This window comes from Cebus imitator, unplaced genomic scaffold (genome assembly GCF_001604975.1).
Source record: "Cebus imitator isolate Cc_AM_T3 unplaced genomic scaffold, Cebus_imitator-1.0 Scaffold39, whole genome shotgun sequence".
In the NCBI taxonomy this organism is placed as follows: domain Eukaryota; kingdom Metazoa; phylum Chordata; class Mammalia; order Primates; family Cebidae; genus Cebus; species Cebus imitator.
In genome coordinates, this window is record NW_016107354.1 from 8,775,019 (window position 1) to 8,792,401 (window position 17,383).

Genomic DNA, 17,383 nt, shown 5'->3' on the forward strand with positions numbered 1-17,383 from the left:
GTTAAGAGGGCTGGTACAGACACACCTCTGGGTAAAGTAAGAAGCGTGGGACAGACGATGGTCACGCCAGGGCCACTAGGCACCTGCCTTTCATTTCTAATCTCCTGGAGTGTGGTAGGAAGCACATGGGACCTAGCTGGGTGTCCTTGGCCGAGCAACAGCCTCTCCAAAGCCAATTTTACTTCTGCAAAAGTGGAGCAATCTCAAGGGTCAAAATAGGGTACAGAATGTAGAAACATTCTATAAACTTGGCATATCTAAGGGAACCCAGGGTGGATACTCTTTACCAAGAATTTGCCTCTGTGATTAGGTCAATTTTAATTTTCTCCCAACAGTGCCCTAACAGGCCAAATGAAAATGTTAACTACATTTTAGAAAAGTTTTAATTTGAACAACTTATGATTAAAAATACATTTTATAAATAATTTTCCATAGACTTGATTGAGGATTGTTGCAAACTTTACAAAAAGATACACTGCAACAGCAGATTAAAGAAATTACAAAAAATATAGCTATACCCCTATTTAAAAATACAATATTATACATCACACAGCATTTTCTTTGTGCAAAATGTTTAAGGGAATGCTGTGTTAGGCATGTCAAACATATTTACTTAGAGGGAAGTAAACTTTAATACAGTTACTTTGCGTAATAGTATAGGCACAGCTAAAATAATGGATTTTTCCCCCTAGAAGTTAATATACCTTAGAATTCAACATTTTACTTTTATTTTGTAGGATTGAAAGCTAAATTGAGCTTTATACAAATATAAGTGTATGTGTATATATATGTACGAAAACAAGTATCTGCTTTCACATTGAGCAAATCCCCAACGTATTTACAGTATTTTCAGAGAATGTGCTTTCCAAATCAGTCTGTGTACATTTTCTCTATTAAACAACTCTTTAGAAAATTAAACTAAGCCAACATCTGTTGATTAATGGACATCCTCTGTTGAGACTTCCAGTTTTCGCTGTGGGACAAAGAGAGTTCCTAAGGAGGTCTTATTAGCACCATTAAAATCCATGCAGGATGAGCTGGTTGGCTTGGTAGGTCCACCTGGGGTGCGGAAGAAACTTTCAGCCACTAATTGTGACCCTTTGGGTGTCACAGGAATAGTCTGATTGGAAAGAGAAGAATTGGACAAAAAAAGTCAATCATACGCAGATACATAGGCCTACCAGACTTGGAAGGCTGGGCTGGATGGATGTATTGCACATTGGGAAACCAGCGTATCTTGAAATTGGCGAGGGAAGCTTTGATGCGTTTTACATTCTCAATTATTTTTGTTAGGGAGAGACAAAAATCTCATGATAACCCAAGAATATGAGTGCCTTGGACACTCTTCTTGGGTTCTGGAAGAAAGGTAGGCCTTCAATCTCCTCACTCTCCCATCCTTTCCCTCTCTAAAGAGGGAAAGCATAAGCGAGTCTCTTATGACACATATACTTGGGACTTAATAACTCCAGGAAAAAATAAATTAAGTAGAAAGCCTCTCACCTGTTGTGCTCCTGTCACAGCAATGGATTGTCCATTTGGCTGGCTCCGGCCTGGGACTGGTGAGTCATAGTTGGTGGCCCTTCCTTGCTGAGTGCCTGCATTTTCTGGTACGACATTAACAGCCTCTATTCTTGGAGACACAGGAACGAGTCCAGGCCCAGGGCTGGCAGACATCTGCACACTGGGTGAGATGAGTCCCAAGTGCTGCAGGGTGAAGTTTACAACGGCTGAGCTTGGGTTCTGGATGGGAATGGGGTGGCTTGAAGCGAGAGCCGGGCTGTTCCCGACAGGTACGGCTGCCACGGAAGTTGGTGAGACCATTAGCTTCAAAGGTGTTACATGAAAAGAGGGAAAATTAACAGCAGTGAGTTCAGATGATGTCACTGGAATAACACCTGGAAAGAAAAGGGGGAAGATATCTTAAAAGCACAGGCATTTATCCAAGAAGTTGACAAGGCTTAAGTGAACTTGAGACTGGCCCATGTCTGGTTAGTGTTTTATGTGCACTCACCTGCAATTGGGGAGCTGTAAATCCTGTGGTTTGGGGAAAGAGCACCTGAGTTTTCTTTACTAGACAAAATGGACTCTGCCCCCAAGGATGAGCACTGGGTGAGAGGGATTAGGTATCCTGATGGGAACAAGGTCTAGAAAACAAGGAGGGAGGGTTTATTTTACACACAAATACAGGAAGAAAAATGGCCACGTGCCTCTTTCAGGACTAATACCCCTTGATGGTTGCCACATTGGACCAAAGCCTCCAGAGGTATGGGCTGCAGGCAGGCTGGCCACCTGGTTCCTAGAGGACAATACCCTCCCACCCTTTCCAATGCTTGCCCTGAATAATACAGAACATCTGTTTCTTAAATGCCACCTGTGATCTTAGGACATGTCTGGATGCTGGCACTGACCTTGCGTGGGGTAAGGATTCACCCAGCACACCACCCTCACACTGATAACCTAACTCCTGCTATTGGACTCCTTGGTATGATGTAGTACTAATTGATCATTCTTGAATTATACAGAATGGTATTTCCCAAAGGGCATCCTGAGGGACCCTAGGTCCATGGGATGTAAACAGGAATTACCTGATTTTTGTCAAATATAATTGAATTAAACAAAGTCAAATGATGTCTTTATCAGAGGACTTCCAAGAGACTTTAACGGTGGTCTGCATTAAAAATCTCCAAGTGGGGCATGCAGCAGGTAGCATTTCCCAAACTATATGGCAACTATATTTTCAGTAGGTGATTAAGGAGAACTAGTATTTAAAGGAAACACTTTAAACGATGTTGATTTAGTGAAAGGGGGATAAACTATGGGCCATGGGCCAATTCCCTCTCCCTACCTGTTTTGATAAATAAAGTTTTACTGGAACACAACCATACTCATTCATTTATGTACTGTCCATAGCTGCGTTCCTGCTATAATGGCAGAGTTGAATAGGTGCAACAGAGTCCCTATGGCCCTAAAACCCAAAAAATGTCTACTATCTGGCTCTTTAAAGAAAGTTTGCTAACCCCTGATTTAAAACAAATTATATAAGTAAAGATTTCTTTCAAGTACTGCTTGCTCTAATGATAATCAGCAGTCTTAATATATGCAAAGTACGCCAGAGTTAAAAATCACGAATAAGAGAACTGATTAATTCATATTAGAGATGCACACGTCATTGAGCAAACGTTTTAGGCAATAAGGTTACACTGCAAATAGAAAAGGCCCAAGGGTAGGGCTGCAGGTACCTCCCCGATGCCTGTTAGATCACTGTACTTTACCAAACAAAACGTTTACATGGGTGGCTGAATTGCATGAAAAGTCTGCTTTAGCCTTACCATGAATGGGACTGGTAGAAGCTAAAAACTGCTCTTATAAACTAGGGCCCTCCTTTTATCTTCCTTTAGACCTTTTTTCTCTCCATTGTCAAAATAACAGTTTAATTTAGTTGTTAATATGTCTTTTCCTTGGGAACTAAGGAATTCAGGATCTACAAAGCTGAAAGTATATCACAAGCTTTTAATTTGGTTTCTTAGGTGCTTGGGACCACTCAAAATCTCTACTAGTAGATGCCTTGAAAACTACAGGAAGAGAGATTTTTTTTAAGGGGTAAATTTAGGTGCTTGATGAAGAGCTACTCTCTGTTAGTTTTAGTTACATTCTCTCATGGTACAAATTATTCTGATTGCTGGTTTAACTCTTTCAAGTCTTTAGTAAAACCCATAGTGATATAATAATTTTTTACATTTCCAACAAACTACATTCATTATAAAATATTTTACCCATAATGCCAATTCCCCCTTTTTTTTTCCTAAAAAATTAGAACTATTAAATTGCAGAATGAGTGAATCTGACATATTTGGACTTGAATGTCATCTCTTCTAGCCTACAGTAGCCCTCCCACCCCCTCCTCCTATCATGCCATCTTCGTTCCTGTCATTTACTACCTGACATGTTTGTGTTTATTTGCATACTTGTCTTCCTTCCACCCCTAGAAGTGTAAATTCTCAGTAAAAGTTTGTTGAATGGATTAACACATGCATCTCTCATTGTCTGTTTTGCTCAGGCCAGACTAAAAAGAAATGGCTAAAGTAGGCTGGGCATGATGGCATATGCCTGTGATCTCAGCACTCTGGGAGGCCAAGGAGGGCAGATTGTTGAGTTCAGGAGTTTGAGATCAGCCTGGGCAACATGGCGAAACCCCATCTCCCCCCAAAAATAAAAAATTAGCTGGGAGTGGCAGCACACCTATAGTCTAAGCTACTTGGCAGACTAAGGTGGGAGGATCGCTTAAGCTTTGGAGGTCGAGGCTGAAGTGAATTAAAATCATGCCACTGTACTTCATTCTGGGTGACAGAGTAAGACCCTGTCTCAAAAGAAGAAAGAAATGGTTAAAGATGCAGATATGTAAAAAAGCTGGAGTACATGGAAAATGTATCCACTGAAAACTCTAATCCTGAATAACTATGTAGGCAACAGGAGATTATTACTAAATCATACCCATTCGCCAAAAGAGATTATGAACCTCCAGAAAATTGAATCAAACAAAGCCTTTTGATTTCCCCCTTAGCATATACATTAAATACAAAATGATACTATGTAACATAATAGATGTTTTGAATGGTTACCATGAGGCCATCCTCAGGGAAGATTTGACAAACTCTAAGGCTTCCCCTTAAAAACAACAATAACAGATAATAATACGTTTCAGCTGATACCACGTCTATAAAGGATCAAACCCCTTCGTATATATCATCATGGAATAAATTCACTTAACCCCACAAAAACTGTAATATGGCCACAGGCAAGTATCCAAAGCAATTGTCGCCAAAGGCAGATGCTGGGTTAAATCTGATCCAGAGAATAGTGCTTTATACCCTGTAGGTAGGTGATGGGGAAAAACTGGTGGAATAAATTCCTTACAGATGAGGAAAAACAAGACAGGGAGAAGTAAAATAGAATGCATTAACCAGCAGAGGCAAAATGAGAGATTAACTTTTTTTTTTTTTTTTTTTGAGATGGAGTCTCACTCTGTCACCCAGGCTAGAATGCAGTGGTGTGCTCTTGGCTCACTGCAACCTCCTCCTCCTGGGTTCAAACGATTCTCCTGCCTCAGCCTCCTGAGTAGCTGGGATTACAGGTGCCGGCCACCGCACCTGGCTAATTTTTTTATTTTTAGTGGAGATGAGGTTTTACCACGTTGGTCAGGCTGGTCTTGGACTCCTGACTTCGTGATTCGCCCACCTCAGCCTCCCCAAGTGCTGGGATTACAGGCGTGAGCCACTGCACCTGGCTGAGAGATTAACTTTTACTTGCACAGTAAGTGGTATTTATTGGATGATACAGTAATGTCTTTCATATATAATTGTCCTAAGGGAGAAAAATGAGATACTGTATGTAAAAGTTACTAATACCTAGTATGTCTGCTATATGTGGGTAGGCATCCAATAAATGTTAATTCTCTCCTGAACTAACCTCCACCTAGAAAAATTTATCTAGTGTGTCAACATCTCTAGAAACCAATACATGAATTATATCTAAAACTTGCCAAGATCAGCTTGATTTTTCTATGTACACAAAATATAAATTTTGATTTAAATTTTAGGTAGAAAGTAAAAACAGGGAGAAATTTATCTTCTAAGCAACAGATATCAGTTACATGACATCAAGCAAACATTAGGTAATGATTCAGAAAGCAGGAGTTACAGGAACCCAATGCATCCATCCATTCATCTGGGGTTACGTCTGCTTGTAAATTATTTAAGACTTTCATGACAGGTGTTTGCATTCCAGTGTGTGATGGAGAAATGCACTTAAGGACAACCACCCATGATGCTTTAAAAAGAGAGTAAATAATCCCTTCCTCCAAAGGTTAAAAATGTCCCTGCCGTCATCCCAGCCAGGGGATTAGCTGTTAAGGGCCTCATTTGGATTATGGGATGCTAAGGAACAGTTCCTTGTCTTCTGAGAGAATGTTCTTTGGTAAATTTCACAAGCCACCAATCTTCCTGTAATAGACTTTGGAATTCCTAATGCTTTGTGCAGTTCAAGGCTGTACTTACTGCGGAGACATTTTCAAGTCCTCTTAGGTCCTCTTTAAATTTCTTTTTGGAACCACTGTCCTCTAGCATGCTTGCCCTCTTTGAGACTCTTTCTCCAGCCAGCTCCCTGTTTCGGCTCTTGGCCCCCTCCCTCTCTGGTGCTGGCAGCAAGCTTCCAGGCCTGGTAGAGGCACTGGCCTTTGAGGTATCATTGGCCTTCTCGGTGGTGGTATCTGTGGAGTCTTTTGATCCAGTAGCCTTAGAAGAGTGGGTGGAGTGGACCGGTGGGCTCAGGCCTTGGGGTGGCGTCACACTTTGGTGGGCTTGAGTGGGCTGCAGGTAGATAGCATAGGATGGGCCTGAAGAGGCCTGAGGTAGGATCAGGGGCACTGCTGATGACAGTGGGCTGGGGATCAGGGGAACCACTCCCAGGGGCTGCATGAGGGATGGTGCTGTCAGCTCCATCTCAGCATTCACCGGGGTGTCCAGAGGGGCCACTGGTTTGTATGACCCAGATCTTGCCAGCTGTACTTTCACTTTCTGTCTGGATTCACTAAAAGACAAGATTTAATACATGACACGATAGAGATACGTTAGATACATTTTCTCTGAACTGTTCTATCACTTTAAGCCTCAGATAGAAGCCACACTTTTATGGAGCATGCAGATGGTTTCTGTAATGAGTGAGTATGAGATACAGGCAGTTTCTGTAATGAGTGAGTATGAGATACAGACAAGATTAGCTTTCCAGTTTTTAAGGCTAGCGCTTCTTCTCGTATAAAATAAATAATCCTAATAATGTAATGTAAAAGTAATTCATCCTGTTATTAAAGAGCATTGCCAACCTACCTTGATTGCTCTTCTAACTGCATTTTACAAATAGCGGCGAGCTGAGCCATTTTACTTGGGAAGGGTGCAGAATTCTGAAAACTCTCAGCTGGTAAAACAGAAAGGAAGAGAGCATCAGTCAAAGCTAAAGAATAAATGTTTGCACAGATGAAACCTCACCAAAGTCAATGGAACAGAAAGTGTGCAACCCCCACCCAAAGTTGCATAGGAATTAAACAATGAACCCCACAAATGACTTTTTGTCCTTTAATTTATACATTAGTTAGGCTTCGAGAGGGCTTGTGTATATAGATATTAAAGTAATTCTCTGACAACGATTTTAAGGATCAAGTATGCAAAAAACAAATGAGATAAAAGGTTCCCTGACATTTCTGAAAACATACCTTTGCTGGTCTTGATAGGGCTACTGGGAGCAGAATTTATCTTTCTCCGATCACTTTCTATGCTCTTTACCAATTTGATAAGAGATGGGTGTCGAGTAAAGTTTGGTTTCCCACGTGTGGAAAACAGATTTTTGGCACAGTTCTCTTTTGAAGACCGACTCGCCTCCAAATCAGAGGGAATGAAAGGAATCACAGGGCTGGAGCCTGAAACAGAAAACGTCTGTGTGTTAAAACCTAATGGCTCAGTTTCCTTTTGGGATATGAAATAAAACAATTTTAGGAATAAAAGTGGCAACAGTTACAGAGCACTGACCACGTGCCTGACACTATTCGAAGGGCTTTACAGAGAAAGCCTTGTTTATCTTAATAAATGAATTCTGAGACACAATATTTCCTATATTAGCATTTTAGAAACTGCACTATATCTTATAAGCAGTGGTGTGCTAGAGTGTAGTTATTAGTGATTTTTCTTTCTTAGTGATATAGAAAGAACTGTGCATCTTACAGTCAGTCAGTCAGTTCTTAGATCTGATGAAATATGGGTGACCTCACAGCTCTATAAGGTAACTCCTTCCTCAAGAAATGTGGCCCTGTGTCAGTGATGAGCACTCTGACCCACAGAGACATTAACCACTGGGTCAAGGTCTCTCAGCTGGGAGCACGTGGGCCTGGGATATGAATCTGGTCAGTATGGCCCCAGAACTTTCACTCCAAATTCCTGCACCAAAGGACCTCTCTCTGAGATTATGCCAAAATCACAGTAATTCCACTGAGGTGCCATAGTTCTTCCCATTTCACCAATGAGAAAACTAACCCTGAAAGACGTAACTTGCCTCAGGCCACAAAGCCAGAGTGGCAGAGCTGGGATTGGAACCTAAGTTTCCCTTTGTCTCCATGGCCCATGTTCTTGTCATTTTCAATGATTCTGGGTGGTGATCTTAGGTAGAGTGCAAAATGTCAGCATCACAGAGTTAAGATGAAGACTAGAAATATCTACTCTGATACCAGAGTAAGCTCATTTCATATTCTCAATGGGCAAAGTTTCCGTTGCAGTCACTGTGCCACACAGCAGCAATAGTATCTTATGCTTTGTGGTGCTTTCAACTTGCTGAGTCCTTTCACATACAGATTCTATTTCTCTAATACAGTGTGAGAGGTGGTTATGCATGTTGGTATGCTGATGGAGCCAGTAGCCAAACTTTCTATATTGCCATTTGTCTTGAATCATCTTTTCAATCATTTATATATCTTTTCCATGTGGGGCTATGAGTAGGAAGGGGAAGGGAAAATATCTCCCAATGTATATTAATTCAAAATAATAAAGCAGGATAAAGAAAATGTGGTACATACACACCATGGAATACTATGCAGCCACAAAAAGGAATGAGATCATGTCCTCTGCAGGGACATGGATGGAGCTGGAAGCCATTATCCTCAGCAAACTAACACAGGAACAAAAAACCAAACCACCACATGTTCTCACTCATATGTGGGAGTTGAACAATGAGAACACGGACACAGGGAAGGGAACAACATACACTGGAAATTAAAAATTAAATACACACACACACACACACAAACACACACACACACAAATAATAAAGCAAAGGATAAAATAAAAAAATACACACCACTGGTATTTGGGCTTATTTCTGGGCCCGTCCATTTAAAAGCTGGTTTTCGGCCTCTTTCCTCTGTAACATGAACTTTCTTGATAAGATCCAAGCTACTCAGAACATTGGCTATATCATACAACCTCCTAATTTTTGCTGGAAAATATAAGTTTATATATCACTTAATGGAATAATAAAAGATCAAAGAATTTTCCTTCAGAAGGACCTCATGTATATTCTAAGAGCTGTCTTAACCATCAATGTCAGATAGAGAAACATCTGCCTCCTTTTAAGTTGTTCTAGTGATACAGCTTTAATTAAGATAAAAAAGTTTTAAATATTTAAGACTCAGTTACTGCTAGTACTCAATTTCGAAATGACAATAGCATATGTTGACAAAGGAAAATGACTTGATGAGATCACCCTATCTAAAACTGTGTTACAGATTTTTTTCAAAAATAAAAAGTCACCATTCCTGGGTATCTTCTAATGAGGATTCAGAAGAATTTTATGAACAGGGAAAAGTATCAGTGACAAATGTCTTGCTTTTCTGCTTGCAACAGCTTATAACAAAATTTATTTAATATCACAGCATGGAAAATTCTGTACTCCATCAATGTGTAATTTTTTAATACTGTCTTTATGTAATACGCAAAACATAGATCTATGAATTTGACAAATCTCACATATCTTAAAGAGTTTTGTCACAAAAAGTCTGTTTTTACTGCTGTCTTGATAGTAGAAATTACGAATCGAGTCCCCTTCTTCCTAGCCATACCAGAAGGTTCTGAATGCCCTGGGGATTCAGTAACTTACACATCTGCAGTTCCTGGAATAGTTTTCAAGGCCATGACTAACCAGTGAAACAGAGCTGAAAACCGTCTGATGACTCAAAAAGGGAGGTAACCCCTCAGTAGTATCAGGACAAATTGCAGATCTCCCAAGCCAAGTGCCCCTCCCCACCCGCTAGGCACTTCTTTCCACACCCTTCTTGCAAAATCTGGTGTAATGGTGAGGGCGTAGCTCTTTGTTAGGAACCCAATCTACAGTTCCTTCCCAATTTTGAGCAGGTAACCTAGCTAGAACCATTCTTTCAAAATTTTCTGGGGAAAATTTTATGAATTATCTATTTATTTATTTATTTTTTGAGATGGAGCCTCACTCGTTCTGTTACCCAGGCTGGAGTGTAGTGGCATGATCTCGGCTCACTGCAACCTCTGCCTCCCGGGTTAAAGCGATTCTCCTGCCTCAGCCTCCTGAGTAGCTGGGACTACAGGCAAATGCTACCATGCCTAGCTAATTTTTTTGTATTTTTAGTAGAGACGGGGTTTCACCATGTTAGCCAGGATGGTCTCAATCTCTTGACCTTGTGATTTACTCACCTTGGCCTCTCAAAGTGCTGAGATTATAGGAGTGAGCCACCCCGCCCAGCAAAGTTATTTATATACCCTTTATATCAGCATCAGTGGAAGGAGACCTGGGGTCCAGACCCCCTTTACAATTTACTCCTCATTTAGAGCTTACACAGAACAGATTCTCCTAGTGTTTACTTTTAATGAGAACAATGTTACAATATCAAATGAAGCAATGTGTCAAATAAGAGTAGTGACACTATGTATCATAACAAATTAGCTAAATCAGTATTATTGTGGCTTCTGGGGAGAAGTGAAGATATAAAAACATAATTAGAGAAGATCTGTTTATGCACCTATGTTTCCTGATTTGGAAATGAGTTTACGACTGAGAGTTTATTGTTTAAGAATACGTTCAAAACTCCATGGCAGTCATGACACTTACTTTTAAACTTGCTTTTATCCAAATCTTCCACATGGTCCTCCCCAATTAAAATCTTGGCAGCAACTTCTAGGCTTACTATCTGAGGCGTTGACACCAAAAACAGCATCACAAATTTCTGGCTCATTACCCTTAAAGACTTGTCTTTGCGGCTGTTTACAGAAGCTTTAGAGAAGGATGAGGATTAGAGAATTAAAATTCATAAAGGGACAAGTGACTTCTAAAGTAACAAGGCTAAAAATACCACCACCTGATCATACAGCTGACAACTGCAGCATTTGAACACTAAAGGCAGCAGCGGTAGCTTTAGAGCCATGTTCTCCACAAGGCATTTTCTTTAGACAGAGGAGAAATACCACGCAGCCTGGGTTTTTCACTACCATGTCTCACCTGCCCGAAATTCCACTCCAGGGAGTTCCACAAAACACATGTCTGGGTGTCCATTTGGGCCAGTGTTTGATTTGATGATATGATCCTCTATACTGTAACTCTTAATAAAATCAAACTCTTGCTCATATTCCTTCTTTTTGATCATCATAATCTGCTCAGCGTACTTATTCTCCTCCCCGACGCTCTTCAAGGTGCCGAGGGTTTTGTTGAGATTGTGTCGCCCGTGCCAAGTGTACCTGTTTTTGGCGAGGCGGCTCACCATATGTAAACTCTCTAGGACGTTCACAATATCGTAAATGCGTCGACGTTCAACATCTACAAAGAACATGCAGTTGTGTGTTACGGATTTCTGTGACATGTTTAGAATTGAATAGCTTTTTCTTCCATGGTTTATTTGTCAGTACATCCTAGATAATATAAGTTTCCTAACTGTAAGTGCACATACTCAACAGATACTGTGAAGGTGAGAAAGACATGTCCTTGCTTTCAAAGGGTACAAATAATATGAATTAGAAAGGCAACATTTAATGAGGGCCTAAGATGTGCTACACAGTTTTAGGAAGTTTTCACCCTAAACTTGGGAAGTAGGTATTATGATCACACTTTAAGGATGAGGAAATAGAGGCTCAGACCAGCCAAACAGCTCACCCTGAAAGACCTAGTAAGTAGCAAACCAAATCTTTAAAACTCTACATCTCACATTTTCCAACCCATGCCTTGTATTACCCCTCCAATACACACAAACACATACACACATCTAAAATGATCATATGATAGAAACAAAATGCTGAGATTTCAGAAAAGTACAAAAACCATGATGTAGTTTTTAAAAACTCACATAAAAATAAAATACCCCTTTTTGGGTCTAATTTTGCTTACTTTCTATCATTGCTTACTAGCTATCATTAACAAAGTGATATTAGTAATTCTGTGACTCTCATATGTCTATTTAAATTGGGTTTTCAATATTCTGTAATGTTAGAATTCTCTTCATTCAAGAAACTTAATTTCAATTTAAATATTTGATGAGATCAGCTTTTCTGGAGAAGTGCTCTATAAAACACTGTTTCATAAGGGTGCATCCTACTGACCTCTTGCTGTTCCTGGAACCTGCCAGATATGCACTTGCTTTGTACTGGCTGTTCCTTCTGCCTGGAACCCTTCTCCCTGATGTCCCCACAGCTCCCTGCCTTGCTTCTTTCAAGTCCTTGCTCAGATGTCACCTTTTCAATGAAGTCTGATCTGACCACTTACGGCAAAGCACCTCTCCAGCACTCCTGATCCCTTTATGCTGATCTACAATTTATTTTTTCCACTGTGTGTATTACCTTCTAGCATACATTATCTTTACTTACTTCCTATATCCTTAACTCAGTATCTATTGCCCCACTAGAATATAGGCTCTAAGAGAGAAGGGATTTTGCCCTTTTTGTTTATGGATGTATCCCAGGCTCCTACAACATTGCTTGGCACATAGTAGTAGGTGATTAATAGACATTTGCTGAATTAAAAGGTACATCCTACCCAGCTACCATTAAGCATATATGAAGACTAGATGAATCTAAATGGCATATTCTTAAAATGTGAAATGAAGTTGATATTTACAAACGTGTTAGAAGGGCAACTTTTCTTCAAGAGGTGATCAATTTGTATTAAAATGTATTATCTTGCACAGCACATCTCTTCACAGATTTAGATTAAGATACCCACATGACTCCAAAGGTACCCCAAATTTGCCACAGGCCCCTTTTTAGCTCCAAATAGATTCAGGTTTTTGAACAGAGAAGTAAAAAGGGGCAGGAGGAATAACTTGTGCCCAACACAAAACATTCAGAAAACTAGTCCTCAGAATAGTGCCGAAGGTCCAGGAGCGTACAGTTCCTGTTCCCACTCACAGAAGCTGGTCCTCAGCATCAACTAGGAAGGTAACCATTCATCCTGATTCTTCAAGAACAGCAAGGGAAAGCAATGAGGCAAAAGTTCACAGTTGTAACTGTGTGAAACAAGTTGTAAGACAATGTTGCCTTTCTTTAAGGCATCAGCAGTAACTGCAGTCAGAAGCAACCTCCATTGTAACTTTTCTGCCTCTACGATTGGCTGAAAATTGCAACTATTTGTCTTCATTCTTAAACTGGAAGAGGGCTTTAGAGATTGAAAATTTCAGTGTGGTCTTATTTGTTTCTTTTACAAACACTGGCTCCATGAGCACACTGGCTAGATGAGCGTGGGTCTGAAGGAGTTCAGTCCATAAAGCCACTTTAATTATTAACTCTTTCAGTGAGTTCTTTGCATACTTACTAAGTTCCTCTGCCACTTCATCAAGGCAGATGTCGTTATTCACAGCAGGGTTGGGATAATTAGGATATCGTGCTAAGAACTTATGGCACAATAATCCTAAACTTTTCTCTTTTCGACTTGGTTGGGATTTCTCGTACTCATCTCCAGATAAGTGTTCCTACAAAGGAAAAGGTAAACAATGTGTTATTCTAAAATAAAGTTTGACAGATTTATTAGGGGCATCTGTGCTCGATGACTAAAGCTTCAACAGCTGCAAAGTCTGGGTGGGAGAAAAGGCTGCGGGGAGACAGTACAAAATGATTGGCAAACCTGAAAGGAAAGCCTGAAACGAAAGTAGTGCAAAGGTTCAGAATTCCCAGTGCTGTATTTCTTGGGGTCCAAACCTTTCTGGTGCTCTGAAGGAAGTTAATAACAGCCTTTGGGTGGTGATGCTTTAAATTACTGGCACTTCTCCAACAGCTACACACCCCCAACAATTTCCCCAGTCTCCAACAGTCCTCTGAAAACCTACGTGTAAACAGTCTTTGGGTTCAGGTAATCCACTTCTGTTGTCAAACAACCCCCTTTTCTGATCTCTGTTGCGGATCTCAGGGCTCACAGCACTGATGAGCATTTTCAGGTTGGCTGTCGGTGTCCATGGCTCTCCCTGGGAGCCTTCCTTGGGCTTGGTGGGTGTGGTTAAAGGGCCAAAGTCAGGCTGGATCTCTGCCAACATGATATTTGCTGTGGTGGATTCTTTCAGAGGTGTTTTCATTAGTCCCCTTTTATGTGGCTCACAAAAGAGATTTTCCTGGTTAAAAAATGTAAATAATTAAATCCATAGTAAAACAGGATTTATCAAATAGCTTTGGACTCTAAAATTGTACACTGAATAGAATCATGCCAACGAAAAAAATGTCTAATGAAATTGTAGAGCTGATGGAATTAATAACTGTATTCGGATGGTCATGTGATATGTATTGTCCATTCTAATAATTAAATTTCCCATTTTTAATTTTGCAATAAGGCATAAATGTTTTCACCTTATGTTTTAACCACTGAAAAAACAACTTTAGTTAGGACTTATAATTTTAATTGTATTTGGAAATAGTTTTAGATTTAGAGAAGAGTAGCAAAGTTTGTATTGAGTTTCTGTATACCCACATACACCCAGTTTCCTCTGTTGCTAACATCTTACATGATTGTGATACATTTGTCACAAAGACAGTATAGCATTCCCAAATGCCCTTCACTCAGCTTCCCCTAATTGGACTAACAATATTAAGTGATCTCAAACTCCTAGAAGTGACTTTTTTTACTCATGACACTGTAATAAGTAAAAACCTCCAGGGCAGAAACTCTTATCCACCTAGCATAATGGCTGCATGCAGTGGGTGCTAAATAAAATACCACTGAAGAGTCAGAGAGTCAAGGAGACAAGGATGAGGGATAGCATGTGGTCAGATTTACCAGGAAAATCTAGAGTGCCCAACAGCAGGATTTCTGACCGGAAAAGTCTGTTCTTTGAACATCTACCCCCCCTCACTTTACAGGTGGAGAAAATGGGATCCAGAGAAGTAAAATTATTAGGTTAGTGCAAAAGTAATTGTGGCTTTTGGTATTGACAGTAATGGCAAAAACAGCAATTCCGTTTTCCCCAACCTAACAGCTACCTATGACCACAAAGCCAGATCCTGGCAGAAGCAGGATAGCCACTGAGACAAAGGGGAAATCAACAGCAGTTCGTAAATAAGGCGAATGGAGACTATGTTCTTTCCAGTTTTAGACACCAGGGACTTCACACATTAACTCCTATCTTTATCTATTTTAAAGAAAATGCTTGGAAAAGCAATAAGTAAACATAATAGGCAGACCAAATAACTTTAAGAACATGGATTAACGGGACTATTTAACATACTGTGATATCTTGGGTTTATCAAGTGCATTTCCATTTGTATGTTCATAGAAACCTGCATTCCTATCTTGCAGAAGAAAAGATGCAGGCTGAGAGAGGTCACACAGGACTGGAATCCAGATATTCTCACTCCAAGTATGGTGCTCTTACCAGGAAGTCAGTGTGGTGCACTCAACAGGAGCTCCTTGCCAGCATGTGTATCTGAGATGTGCTGATCTGAGAAAAGGGTTTTTCTTTGCCTCAGATTATCAGAAGCAATAGTAATTCTCTTATTTGACTAACATCTAAAACTATTAGGAAATGTACATGTAAGTTCACTTTTTTTTAAAACCTATCAGTAGTTGGACACTCCCCACAGATGAATCTTTTGTAATTTTACAAAATGTTTGCCCCATAAACAGAGAATTTTGCAGCTCCCATAGTTAAAGAAGCTTCCAATCTGGTAAAAAAAAAAAAAAAAAAAAAAAGATATTAAAAAGAATTTCAGTCTCCAATCTTGTCAAATGCCCTTTCTGAATTCCAGTTGTTCAAGAATCCTCAGACATGCTGTAATGAAACTAACAAGTCTTATTATTCTTAAAAATACCTTTTCCTGTCTTTGAGACAGCTACTAAATCATTAAAAACTAGAAAGATTGTAAAGGGGCAAACCTACCCCTCTTCAAAAATTCAAGTTTCACTTTTTCCAGGTTTTCCCAGAGGCTAACCAAGGATGTGGCATTAATAAGATATATTGGATAGGGAAAAATTATGAATCAGGATGATACTGCATTTAAAACTGCAATGATGAATACTGAAGTTATAAAGTACCTTTTCATTCTCCATTCTGTTAATTTCTCATACATTTAGAGTTTAAAAAGGAAAAATCTGGAGTTCCTCCCCAAATCCCGATGTTTCAAGTAGTCCAATCAATTGTACTAAAAGTTTTAATATCCCTAAAGAAAAAAGGAAATAGAAAAAGTTAGAGAAAAACAAGAACCAAAAAATCTGTTGAAAATTCCTTCACGGACTACAGGCTGCGGAAACAAAAGACTAACGAAAAATGACAAAATAGATTTACATTTTATTCTCGACCAGAGATCACCACACTGTGGGGAGAACGCCAACAAATACCAGTATCCTTCAGCAAAATGGATCGGCTGTCCTAAGACGTCAAGCAACCCACAGAATTTCCAGTGACAGCCCTCTCCCATCTGTAGAAAAGGCGGGCCATTCTCCGGACCCCAGCAAACAGACTGTGGCAAGCACCCACCTGTTCGCAGATCAGGGCTCCGGACTGAGCGCACGAGCCCAGGTCTCGGCTGAGCGCACGCGACACCAGGTATCTGGGTACAAGTCTGCATCGAGATGCCCGGATTTCTCCCCTTAAACACAAGTGCACAGGCTCAGCAGTAAAGTTGTGGGAGGCTGCTTGACAGGAAACTTCCAAATTCAGTCCCAAAGCTCTGAGCATACAGCTGGGCATTTAAAGAGTCCTTTATACTTAAGATTCATTTTTTTAATTTTAATAAAGGGAGTTCCTTAAAGATACAAAGCGCTACGTACTCGCATTCGGGCGGCCGGTTCACACCACGATGTTAGACTCAACCATGGAAGGCTGCATTTGCCCAATAAGGCAAGCAGGTACAGTCCCCCGGCCGCCACTCTCTCCGTGCACTTCCCCTCCTTTCAGTCAAAGGCCCCTCCCGCCGGTCCGACAGTTCCCGGACAGCATCACTGTGGTTTCCAGGACAACGATTCCCGACCAATCAGACGGCCGGCCGCGGGCCTGCGATTGGCCGATGGCGCCAGGGGCGGGGCCGGACCTTCCGCCTTCGATTTAAAAATTTGGCGCGGAAAGTCGGGCAGTGGCCGGCGCCTCCCCTTAGCTGCGCGGGGACTGAGCGCGGGCAAACCCGCGCCCGGAACCACTGTATCCCCGCCCCTCCCCCTCGCTCGCCCCCGCCCCTCTGCGCGGGAGCTCAGCTCCTCCCTCACGGCCCCCGGCGGAGCGGGAGGCGGGAAACGGCCACCGCCGCCGCCGCCGCCACCCGCTGGATCCCGCCGCCACCCGCCCGGGCGCCGCGCCCCTCTGCGTCCCGCTGACCTGTCAGTCCACCTCATGGCCCGGGCCGGCGGGGGCTGAGCCCGG

At 41.1% G+C, this 17,383-nt stretch overlaps 1 protein-coding gene across 4 annotated transcripts; it reads right to left on the bottom strand.

Annotated features, from left to right (window-relative positions):
* Positions 1 to 368: 368 nt before the first annotated feature.
* E2F8 (E2F transcription factor 8) lies at positions 369 to 16,882 on the bottom strand. Of its 4 annotated transcripts, none has more exons than XM_017525895.2 (12): positions 16,063 to 16,882; positions 13,871 to 14,149; positions 13,360 to 13,516; positions 11,062 to 11,376; positions 10,675 to 10,836; positions 8,896 to 9,033; positions 7,265 to 7,468; positions 6,882 to 6,969; positions 6,054 to 6,585; positions 2,012 to 2,144; positions 1,501 to 1,895; positions 369 to 1,120 (listed from the first exon to the last, which is right to left on the bottom strand). In XM_017525895.2, exons 1-12 carry the CDS (start codon positions 16,075 to 16,077, stop codon positions 938 to 940), a joined length of 2,601 nt encoding a protein of 866 aa, XP_017381384.1. In that variant the 5' UTR covers positions 16,078 to 16,882; the 3' UTR covers positions 369 to 937. The 4 variants fall into 4 exon arrangements, 3 of the variants coding, with proteins under 3 accessions (XP_017381384.1, XP_037593479.1, XP_017381386.1); XR_005199717.1 differs by having other exon boundaries at positions 372 to 1,120; positions 1,501 to 1,824; XM_037737551.1 differs by lacking the exon at positions 8,896 to 9,033.
* Positions 16,883 to 17,383: the final 501 nt, after the last annotated feature.

Excerpts from the sequence above, each read along its gene's own strand:
- E2F8 (XM_017525895.2), bottom strand. Across the intron at positions 11,377-13,359 it reads TGAAGTGGCAGAGGAACTTA|ATGTTGAACGTCGACGCATT; the intron begins GTAAGTATGCAA and ends TGTTCTTTGTAG. Across the intron at positions 1,896-2,011 it reads TTACAGCTCCCCAATTGCAG|GTGTTATTCCAGTGACATCA; the intron begins GTGAGTGCACAT and ends TTTTCTTTCCAG.